A 12,631-nucleotide genomic window follows, 5' to 3' on the forward strand; every position below is an offset into this window, starting at 1 on the left:
TGCAGGGAACACCAGTGCCTCTCAAGATGATATAAAATGTGAAGAAATTCTTCTTAACTTGGTTCTATTTTACTTTAATAAAAATACTTAATGCTGTTACTACGTCTTCTCTTACTCAGAAAGCCCTTCAGCGTAACTAAACTTCTACATTCAAGAGAGTGAAACAAAATCATGTAAAAAAAGTGAATGATATTTTATGGTCATTTGTCTACACTGTGCATTTATAACTAATGTCTTTAGTGACCCTTACAGTTGGCCTTTATTCTGTCATTATCGCTGCTTTAATAAATTTTTAATAAATTTTAACTTTACCATATCTGGGGGCGTCTTTCACCATGTACCTACACAGCTCCCAAAACAGACCGTAAACAGCAAAGGAATATCAAATTTTAATAAGGGAGGGCTAGGACAGTAGTGGCCCAGTCCTCCCTTGCATATCATTTTTTCTATTTGATACTAAAATACTGGATTTCTTTCATGTAATGACAAAAACCTTTTTTACATTGCAAAGATAAACTAATGAAGAACTTATAATAATACAGGCACTTCAGTAAATTTGGTTACTTCACTGTGTACTGACTTCAAAAGTTGCCCTTTTTTTACTTTAGATAGTGAAATTCATGCTAAATTACCTGTAGTGTCTAAAATCAAGTCAGTTGATGGAATTTGAATATGGTGGCTATAAACAGTTGAAAGTCAAAGATTATAGAAGTGTAAGCCAGTGACACCAACCACAAAGTTTAAAAAACGGATGTCCCAAACATCCCCCCATCCCACCCACCCCTACATTTTATATCAAATGAATTTCAATTCTTCTGCTTTCAGAGCTTCTAATTTATTTGGTTTATTGATGTAGACTGTAGACTTCAAATAACGCGATAAAAATATATGGAGAAGTTAAGTCTGGGGAACAGGGAGGCTATTCAGTGTTACAAAACCTCAAAATCATATATTTTTATTTATTTATTTTGATACAACATCAACTGATTACAAAAAAAGTTTTTTTTCTGTTCCAGTCTTCTAGATAAGTCAGAGCCTTACTTACTAGAGTTACGTATTATTGCTTGGCATTTTTATCTACACAACTTTTTTTCTAAATTTAGTTGAGAGAACAACAGTACATATATGGACTATGCATGCCAGCCGCGGTGGTCTCGCGGTTAAGGCGCTCAGTCTGGAACCGCGCGACTGCTACGGTCGCAGGTTCGAATCCTGCCTCGGGCATGGATGTGTGTGATGCCCTTAGGTTAGTTAGGTTTAAGTAGTTCTAAGTTCTAGGGGACTGATGACCACAGATGTTAAGTCCCATAGTGCTCAGAGCCATTTTTGACTATGCATAAAAACAATTTGTTATTGCAATACTTAGATTAAGGAATCTACAGTTTGTGACACAGTATTCAGATCTGAGATTCAAATATTTACAGTTTGTGACACAGTCTAAGACCTGAGATTACATATATTTTTAGATAGACAGCCTTCCATCATATGAGTGTACTAAATCTAGAAACTCATCTATTGAATATACAGGACTGTTTAGGAGCCATAATTTTAATTTCATTTTTAGTTTTATAATGGGCAATTTGGAGATATCAGGATGGAAGCAATTCAGTAGTTTTATGCCTGCATATCGAGGGCTTTTCTCATAAAGTGTTGTTCTATGAGAGATGATGTGGGGTCTCTCTCTACCTCTAGTGTTGTGTCGTGTATTTCTTTATTAAGTGTTTTGTTACTGTTTACTGCCATAATTATTATCTTCAGTACATACATGTTATGAACAGTTAGTATTTTAAATTTTTTAAACAAATTTCTGCAGTGCTCCCTGGCATATTTCTTTCCCATAATTCTAAGTGCCTTCTTTTGTAAGAAAAGTATACTTTTCATATTACCGTTACTGCTGGATCCCCATACATCTATCCCATAGCTTAGATGGGATTCAAATAATGCAAAATGTATTTGTCTCAGAGTGGTGATGTTACAAAAAGGTGTCAGTTTTCTTAGGACATATATGGTAGCACATACCTTCTTGCAAATATCATTTTTGTAAATCTAGAAATATGCCACATACATGTTCTTTATTATCTATTGCTTGAGTGACACCTTCAATTAAGTTGGATGCTGCTGTAATGGTGGATGACCCCTTGACAAACCCATACTGCCCCTTAGAAATCACTTTTTTGCATTGCAGGAAGTTCCAGATTCTAATGTATATTACTTTCTCAAAGATTTTTGATATTATTGGAAGAAAAGAAATGGGTCAAAAGTTTTCTACTAGATTTCTGTTTCCTTTTTTAAAAATAGACACAACTCGAGCAATTTTCAACTCATCTGGAAATAGACCACCTTCCATATGAAAGTTGATAACTGTTGATAAAGGTGATGCAATTTTATGTGTACAATTCTTAAGAGTGTCCAGACTAAGACTATCATATCCTGCTGCATGGGAATTCTTTAAGCTACTCACAATTTTAATTATTTCTTCTTTACTTGTTGGCGTCAAAAGTATACTTCCTGACACTGGTGTTCCTTTGAATATGTATTTATGATTTTTAAGCTGATTGTTTATGCTGGAGCCAACAGAAGCAAAGTAATTGTTAAATAGATCTGCTATCTTATTCTGATCAGTTTCTATTGTGACGTTTATCACCAAGTGATTTTCAGTTGTATGTTTCCCAAATTTACCTATTTCTCTATTTACTAGTGACCATGAAGTTTTGGAAATATTATTTGAGTTTTGAATGATACTTTCAAAATGTTTCTGTTTTTCCAAAATTAGGAGGTCTACATAGTATTTCTGATACTTTTTGAACTCTTCTTTTAATTTTTTATTGCTCAAGTCATTTAACATAGCATACTCATACCATCTTAGTTTTTCTCTAGCCTCAGTGACTGAACCTGATATCCAGTTTTGGGTTACAGCATGTGACTGAATTTGAATTCTCTTTTTTTTTAATGGTCAGGCTTGGTTGAGAATGTAGTATATTTCACTTGAGAATTTGCCATAAATATAAAGTATCGTTAGAATACTGTTCCAATCCACATATTATTCAAATGAGTTGTATATTGGTCTGTATTCATCCTAATATATCTATAGCAACTATGTGTAGGAACTTTTTTTATGTGCACACTTAGTTCTACTGCATGGTGAGCTGACAAAGCACTTATAATAACAGAAGATGTAATACTGTATAATTGGTAAATGTCTGTTGTGATCTGACAAAGCACTTATAATAACAGAAGATGTAATACCGTATAATTGGTAAATGTCTGTTGCAATAATTTCCTTGTTTCAAACTAGAGTAGCTTATCTGGATCTTTGCACACTTTTGTATGTTGACACCAATTTCTTTTGAGAGCCTTCTTACAGAATTCTATGGGCTGTTTCTAATTACAGCTCTCACTCTTTAAATGGTTTCTTGACTGTATACAGATCTATGCTTAGTCATACACTTAGCATCAACTGTACTGCCACCAGTTCTGTGGGATTCAACATGTCACTGAACTGTTTTGAGAAGGACATACACTACTACCAAATGTAGCACAAAACTTTCTTTGAGCAACAATAACTGAGTAATTGCTAGCAAAATATAATTTCACTACTGCTGATCACTGTTGTTTATTCCCTCTTTCCACGTCAGGCCACTAAATTTCACAAACATTGGTCTTTATCTTCATGTGAAACAAACAGAAAAAAATTTTACCACAAAATTTTCAATATAAATGTGGTCTTCAATTAATTGTATTCCTCTAGGTTGATTGCCCGGTCTGCATAAGATTGACTGTAGCCATTTTTCTCATTGCCAGAATTCTAACCTGGATTCAATAATGTGTTTCATTGTCAAAAAATGATCTCGTAAAAAAATATTCTGCACAATTCAGGTTGCACTAGATATTTTAGCAGCTCTAGTTTCTGTCTTAGGTGATACAGTTCAGGTTTTTGTAACAAGAACATGACCTTTGGACTTTTCATGTCAGAAATTTGGCAAGTCATAAAATGTTACTACAAATCTATGAGAGTAAGCATCCCACTCATCACCTTGTTTGTTAAAGGGTGGGAAATCTGTTAGCATGGGTGCTGTAGAAGGTGCATTTATGAATGCTTGCACTGCCTGTAACATTGCTGCCATTAGCTCTTGATAACCCTGCATGATTTGAATTAGTTGTTATTGTAGTTTCTCCATGACTGAAAACCCACAATCTTGCCTAATCATAAAATGTTCAAAGTCTGATTTGTGCACGTCACAGGTCCCCCTGTCACCATTTTTGTAAAGGTGATTTACATTCAAAGCTAACTGAGACTTGCCCTAGTTTTTTCATCACACTGAGATATGTTACAGTACGCTTATTGGAGCAGAGCAGCTATTTTAAGTAGGCATTCTAATCAAAGTCCAGTCCATAGTTCAGAGTTCTGCTAGTAACTAACAGAATTTGAAGGGTAAACACCTGTAAAAAAAGTCCATAGTGAAAACCAAACTACCTAGATCGATCAGCACACATTTCCGCTGATCAAATTGCATCTGATTCAGACTAGCTCTGAGCCAGCTTGTATGTAGGAGCCATTCTGGTGACAAGTGCCATCTGCTCAATGGTGCCACTGTGGTCAACCGTTACATTGTGCCAACTATTCACTTTCTATAATGATGTCAGGTGGCACCATTGCTGTTTTGAAAGATTGCTTTCATAGACATAAGTGTTGTCAGCCACACTCAGCAAGGCTTTGCATGTAAGTACAAAATGGGTACTACAGTAAGTATAGGCTGACGAAGAAAGAACTATGACTTGCTTGTCATAGGATACTAACATTCAAGTCACTGAAACATTAATCACAAGATTATTTTATTGAAGTACAAGGGGAGCATCACATCTTCTGAACTATAATGGGTTATTAACAGTAAATACTATGAGAGAATATATGTGATACTAATAACAAATTAAATACATTAGCTACTGAAACAATTAAATAGTTCTCTCCAAGTTTTCAAACAAGATAAACAGCAAAAGAAACAGAATCCTATTGTCTAACATACTCCAGGACATTCTCCAACTTAAATTCCAATTCTCTGTTATTATTTTTAGTCCACAATATGAAACTGTAATCAGTGTTGTACCATTTGATTTGCAGAACTGAATAAGGTGTTTTATTTTGACTTCTTTTACAACTTATATTCAGTTAAGAGAGAGAATGTACATTTGTACAAATTTTGTGAATGATTGTTTTTAATACAATTTACAGTTTCTTTGGTTGATGTAAATCAGCTAAGGTTGATAATAATATGCTGAAAGAATTAAACTTGCTTCTCTGTTCAGTAGAGCATTAGTTACATGTAAGGCAAACCATAATGAGCATAAAGTAGAACCATGTGGAACTCCATCAATTATTTCCCTCCAATCAGAAAAATGTTCTTGTCTGTATGTTTGAATTTATGTACAATAATCTACATCATTTTTGTTTGGTGTGACATGAGACTTCTTTCAGCTACATTATTAACTGCACAAAACACTACTTTTTCTAATATAAATGTTGCAATAGACACAATCATGTGGCTTGAATGGCTTGAACATGTAACATATTTACTAACAGCAATAGAGGAGCCATTGAGTGGTAGATCAACACATTTAAAAGTCAGCTGTTGGATATTATCTAGGTATCAGAGAAAGTCCATGGCTGCTATCATCTCCAGATGCTGTGACCACATATTATTCCATCCCAGATTTTCCATTGTTGCATTTTACAGTTTTATTATTTACTGGTTACTTAACTTGATGAATAAATATGAGGCACATCCAGAAAGTAAGTTTCCCTATTTTTTTAAACAAAGACAACATAGTTACATGAAAAACTTTATAGCCAACAGGTACAGCAATGTTTGAGCTATTTTTCAATGCAGTGAGCAAAAGAATTGAGACACTTGTCATATCGTGGGATCAACTTTCGCATTTCTGTGTCATAGAAGCCTGCCATCTGTGAATGGAATCAGTGTGTGAAAGTCACTTCAATTCTTCATCATTGTCAAATGCCGGCCAGAGGACAGGAATTTCTTGAGGTGCAAGAAAAGATGGAAATTGCTGGGAGCAAGATCAGTACTGCATGCTGAACATCTGCAAAACATTTGCTGTGCACCAAGCTGTCTGGGGACGAGCATTGTCATGGAGTAGCACAACATGTGCATTTAACATTCCATGCCTCTTGTTCTGAATGGTACGTCACAGTGTCCGCGCTGTTTCACAGTATTGGTCAGCATTCACTGTTTCAAATCTGGGCAGGAAATCAATGAACAGAATACCCGTCCTGTCCCAGGGTACTGTGCACATCACTTTGTGCACTGACACAGTATGTTTGAGTTACGTTTTGACCAGAGATCCACTGTGATGCCAGTGCATTGAATGCTGCTTTTTTTTCTGGGGTCAAGTGAGAAATCCAAGTCTTGTCACCCATGACAATCCTGTCAAGGAACTCATCACTGTTATCATGACATCACTGCAGAAATGTCAGTGCTGTTTGGTGTCAGGCTTTTTGGCACCCACCTGGCATGCAATTTCTTTAATAGCAGGTGCTTAGTGACAATTTCATGTAACAAGGATTGCAATATCTGTGGAAAATGGCTGCTCAGCACTGTAACTGTGAAGCAACAATTCTTCAAGATGTGCTGCTCACCAGCTCACCCAGGTAATCATTGATGAGGGATGATCACCCACTGTGCTCTTCATCATGGACACTTTGATGACCTTCGGAAAAAGACCTACACCAGTGACACATCATCTGTTTGCTCTTGATCTTGTGCCATAGACCTGAAAGAGCTCATGATATTTTGGTGGGTGCTATGTTTTGTGCATGAAGGAACTTTATCACTGACCAAACCTTGTAGACGGCAGGAGAAGAGATAGGAGACACCATTTCAGGGTACTGCTGCCATGGTACTGCCACCAGGCAGGAGCTGTCCAGCTGGCGTTTGATTGTCACATCATAGATCTATTGTGCATGCATGATTTTCCCAGCTAAATATGCCTACTTTAAAGAAAACAACATCGGGTAACTTACTTTTGTGATGCACCTCATATATAAACAACAAGTTTTGTTCAAGGAACCATTCTAAAAAGTAAACTGTGATTTGTTAAGAATATTATAATCAAAGAAGTTGGACACTACTCTACCATCATCTCAAAAATATTACTAATTGATATCAGCAATGAAAGTGGACAGTAACTAGTGGAATATTTCCTACCGGCTCTCTTATAGGTTGTTTAACTATGATATCTCTGTGAATATGTCTTGATTTCAGAAAGAACAGCACATTACATGAATGATACAGTTCAGTGTTTATATCACTGATATAATAAATTTCATACAAAAGATCAGTGAGGAAGGAAATTGCAACTAGCCACACCATTTTTGAATGAATAATTTATTTCTCTGGAACTAGTTTTAGGTCTTCCCCAATCATCAGATGACAGGAAGGTTTCTTCATATAAATTTAATCTTTTAAAAAAATATTAGGAACAGTTTTGATTTATGTATTACAAAATAAAGATCTGTGTCATTGATCCATATCATGCTAAACCATGAGCCAGAATGTAGTTCAGCACCTCACACATCAATGAAACAATACTTTACACTGTAATAACAAAAGAGAAATTTGTCCTCAAGATAAAAATTTGAAATTTTTACATGAAAGCTATGCTGTCATTTGATGATGAGTCTAATCCCAAACCTAGTTTCAAGTAAGTAAACTATTCATTCTAAACAGCATGTCCAATTGCAATTTTCTTCTTCATTGATTATTCCAGAAACAGCTGTGCATTTCTAAAGCTGTCGTGGATAAAATGGGTGCTTTTATTTTTAAGAGAGGTTATACAGTTCTTAATTTTAGGGGGTTAATTGGTGACTTATTCAGATAATTAAATGTTATATTAACTGATTTTTCAACTCATAATGATTGCCAGCAATGGTTAAGAAGTGATTCTATATACAAATATAAATACTGGAGTCAGTTTTATAATCATTTTATCCTCAAAACCTGAAATTATGAAAGATTATTTATCTGTTACAGAGCTACTTTTTACATGAAGGCTATTTGAGTGGTGTATCAATGAGCAAGGAGAATGTTCATCTGCTGCCAGAATTTCAAGATGTACTTAGGTTTTATGGTTATAGCCTTGAATCAGAAATGACCACTCAGTCACAAACAAGTACAGAAGTTACATTAAATACATCATCTCCTGCAACAGTTACTATCACAACAGAAGAACAAACTATAGATACTAAAGGAACAACAGACATGTCTGATTTGACTACTTCTGTAAATGTTGTGCCTCCTTCAGTGACCACCAGCCCAAATTTGCAAACTATAACACCGACAAAATTTTATGAATCTACTGATTTCAGTTCTGACAACATTGCAAACAATATTACTACAATAGCCCCTGAAGAATTTCAAACAACTATAACACAACAGCCTAGTGTGGTAACAGAGACACCAACAATATTTGTGAACAAGGAAGAAACTGAAATGGTCACTAATCCCACACCTATAACCACACAAAGCTCAGTTCCACAGAGTAATGGTATCTCAGTAGAAGCAACAACAACAAATGAGGTTGGGTCCACATATTTTCCACAGGTGACAGAAACACTGACAACATCAAATCCAAAACCAGGAAGTACTACAGAAACGGTACCTCCAAGAGAAGAATCAGTTTCCCCTGAAAATCAGAGCACCTATAGCAGTGTTTCCACTATGACACTTGCAAATACTGAGTCAACTGACTATACATTCAAAGAACCATTAACTTCTGAAGGAGATACAACCACCACTGAGGCAATCACAACCGAATTTGGACTAGCTACTACAGAAATGCTGTCTGAAATACCAAGCACAACAGTTACTTCTTATGCAACTAATGAAGTAACAGAAGCAAAAATGAACAATGATAATTCTAATGATAATACTGAGATAACTTCCACAATATTTACAAGTTTAGAAATGAATGATGATTTGCATTTTACCAGAGAAACAGCTACAGAAACAACTACCAAAGCTGAGAATACTGACAGAGAAAGAAGGGAAGTTGAAGGTAATTTTGTTTTTTGTTTGTATTTCATATAATTTACACTTTTTGTTATTTCTGTTTAAACTAATAGATCCTATTAATGTTGGTAATATTCATACTATGATTTAAGAATTACTGCACCTTCCATCATAAATTTTAAAGTGAGTGTTTCTGTATGTCGTGAGATTCCTGTTAATGGAACAACAGTGAAATTGTAATGCTTTGGTTTCTCTGTAGAAACTTGTCTGGTATCTACCATTAAGTAAACCAAATAAAATCTCTATTTCTATGTAGCATGGAAAGTAGTGGAGAGAGCTAAAAATTACTAATCTGACTCACACAGTGGGTAAGTTTACTTAGAGGTGTGATAGTAAGAAAGCCATGTAATATCTCATTCACCTGTGGTAGCGATTCAAAATGTGATTGCAACTGAAACTCCCATCTAATGTGAAATCTGTTCTGTAATATAATTTTAAGTGGCAAAAATTCTCAAAGTTGTTGATATTCAACATGAAATGTGTGTTGTACAATGTAAGGATCAAATGTGGTGAGTGTGAATCAGTGATGATATTTTTTTGAGAATGGAAAGTCAAATGTTCAAGAAGGTGGAAGAACTGGTGTATATATGTACTCAGCAGTGAAAAAGTAAAATTTGTGAAAAAAAGAAAGAGAGAAAGTGTATCAGTGGGGAGAAAAAGGACATAGACTACATAGAGAGTGAGAGAGCTGATGCAATAAAAAAGCATACTATAAAACAAATGCAAATGTAGCTTAGAGAAGAATATTTCATGATCAATGAAAATATGTACCAGAATTAGATTTGAACTTGGATCTTATGCTTTTCACAAGTGGTTGTGTTAATCTTATAGGCCATCTGAGGATACCTCCAGAATCAACTGAAATTTTCAGCAACATTGGTGTTGACTTCTTATTACTTCATACAACCATTGTATGATGGTTGCTCACAATAAGCAGGAGATCCAGTTTTGATTTCAATCTACCACAATTAAATCATTAGATGGGCCAGATTCCCAGAAAGTGGAATAAGTAAAGAAAAGATGTAAAATAAAAAGCTGTATACATGAATTTGCTCAGATATAAAACCACATGTAACAACTATGCTCTTGGAGATGACTGTACAGGATGTCGTAGAAGTAATGGTCAATACTAAGGAATGTGACAATAATGATCATTCAAAGCCATAAGAGCTATGAGCACTTCTTCATCTTTGATACTGTGAAACAAATTTCTTGTACTGCAATCTCTTTGATTTCCATATTTTGGGAAGAAGTAGTATTGAACAAAACAAGAAAAAATTGTGCAACAAACATGGACTTTGAAATGCATACATTTAAAGCTGTGAGCACAGGTTCAGTAGAAGAGCTGTGTTTCACAGTAGCAGGGATAAACAAGTGCTTGTAGCTCTTAACGTACACACTTTAGAGCCCATATTTACTAGACTTTTTTTTCTTGTTTTGATCCATGCTATCACATCTCAAAATATGGAAAACAAAGAGCTTACAGTAGAAGAGATTTATTCCACAGGGTCAAAGATGAAAAATTGCTAATAGCTCTTTAGGTTCAAATTTTAGAGTCAATGTTTACTAGACTTTTTGGCTTCAAATGAACATTGTTGTCATATCTCTGAATAGTGACCATTCCTCCTGAAAAACTCTGTATACTGGAAATGTCGACATCTATTTGTTAAAGATTAGAGTTGTTGTTGTTGAGCATAGTCTCTGTGGAAATTATTTTTACTTCTAGTATTATGGTTCAAGAACTGTCCTTTTCTGATTATTATGCTTTATTGTCTGTTTTTTGCAATGTCATTGAGGGCTGAATTCAATTTTAGTTTGAAAACAAGGCTGAGGAAACCCTGAACAAAATCTTTTTGAAGAAAACATCCCAGTAGTCACTTCAAATGCCTAAGTTATGCAAATGTATACCAGAAGAAAATGAGCAAGATAGATAAGACATTAGACTCATATTTCAGATGACCATGTTTAAAGTCCCTAGTTGAGAATGCAGATTTGGGCTTTCTGTGATTTCCTATAGTCACTCTGGGTGATTGCTGAGATGATTTTTTAAATGCAGATACCACTAAGTTCCATTCACACCATGGTTCAAACCTAGCTTGTGCTCCATCTCTAGTAGCCTCAATGATGGAAAGGCATGAAACTCTTAATTGTACAAGCTAAATCAGAATCTCCACATAAGGATTAGAATCAGGTATTCCAGAATGCATGGCAGTGTTCACTTGCTGTACCACCTTTCAGAAATCATCTTGCTAACAAAAATCTTATAATGTAAGTGAATAGATATAAAATCTACTCACCAAGTGGTGGCAGGAGAACACATCTAAGGATATTGAAATTTGCAAGCTTTTGGAGCCGGTGGCTCCTTCTTCTGCAAGAAGGGTTGATGGGGAAGGAATAGAGGTGAAGGAAAAGGACTGGTGAGGCCTGAGAAATGGGGAGAGTTCACAGAAGTCACCAAGAACCCTGGGTCAGGGGAGACTTACTGGATGGGATAAGAAAAGACTGATTGTTGATGACTACATTGGAGAAGATTTGAAAATCTGAGAGCTTAAAGATGGAAGATAGCATAACACCCAAGGCAGAGATTACTAACAAAACATTGTGCATGAGTAATAAGAGCAGAAAGCTAAATGCACTATATATGGTATAGGTGGGGGCTGGGGAAAAATAGTCAGGTCAGAAAATAAAAGATATAGAAAGCTTAAAAGGATAGAAGAAAGTTAAGGAGTGAAGTTTTCTTTTTCTTTTATTTCCTAATCCATCTATTTCCTCCCAACCTCACCCCCCCCCTGTCCCCCCCCCCCCTTTCCCCATCCCCCTTCCACACCTCTATCACATATAATGTACCATACTTAGCTTTCTGCTTTTATTAATTCATGCATGATATTTTGTCAGTAATCTGTGTCTTGCATACTACCCAACTTTCCACCTTTAAGCTTTCAGGTTTTCAAATCTTGTCTGGTGCATTCTCCAACAATCAGTCTTTTCTTCTCAGCCCCTCTCCTGACCCAGTGTTATGGGCAACTTTTTTGAACTCTCCCCATTTCCTACACCTCACCAGTCCTTTTCCTTCAGTCCTCTTCCTTCTCCCTTCAACCTTTCTGCCAGAAGAAGGAGCCACAGCCTGCCGCTTGGTGAGTAGATTTTTTTATCTATCCAATTACATTATTTTTTTCCAAAATCCATTATTTTCATTGATATGTCAAAAATCGTAGAAAGGGTTGAGGCAACACTCAAATGTCAGAAGATGGAGTGGTTCACTGGAAAGAAATATATGCCAGCATGTGTCATGAATGCCATAAATCTCTGTCCTTACTCTAATTGTACTTGCTTTCTCCTTCTTCATTATTGTGCAGGAAATCAACAATATGGAGACAGTATACTCATTAAAGTAGTGAAAAATTCTTGATTTGTGTAGGCATATAATGTTACATATTGTGGGTGTCTTATTTTTCTTATGCCTTTCTCCCATACCTATGCATAGTCGGCATGGCTACTATTGACTATTTTCCCCAGCCCCCACCTATACCGTATATAGTGCATTTAGC

The 12,631-nt window shown here is 35.7% G+C and overlaps 1 protein-coding gene across 3 annotated transcripts in view; it reads left to right on the forward strand.

Annotated features, from left to right (window-relative positions):
- LOC126457836 (mucin-2-like) overlaps positions 1-12,631 on the forward strand; it is a 103,152-nt gene that overhangs the window by 65,290 nt on the left and 25,231 nt on the right. For all 3 annotated transcript variants that reach the window (XM_050094468.1, XM_050094467.1, XM_050094469.1), the window contains one exon: positions 8,046-9,069. In XM_050094468.1, the coding sequence (XP_049950425.1) occupies positions 8,046-9,069 (1,024 nt within the window). The remainder of the gene's footprint in view (positions 1-8,045; positions 9,070-12,631) is intronic.

Source organism: Schistocerca serialis, chromosome 2 (assembly GCF_023864345.2).
Source record: "Schistocerca serialis cubense isolate TAMUIC-IGC-003099 chromosome 2, iqSchSeri2.2, whole genome shotgun sequence".
NCBI classification, from domain to species: domain Eukaryota; kingdom Metazoa; phylum Arthropoda; class Insecta; order Orthoptera; family Acrididae; genus Schistocerca; species Schistocerca serialis.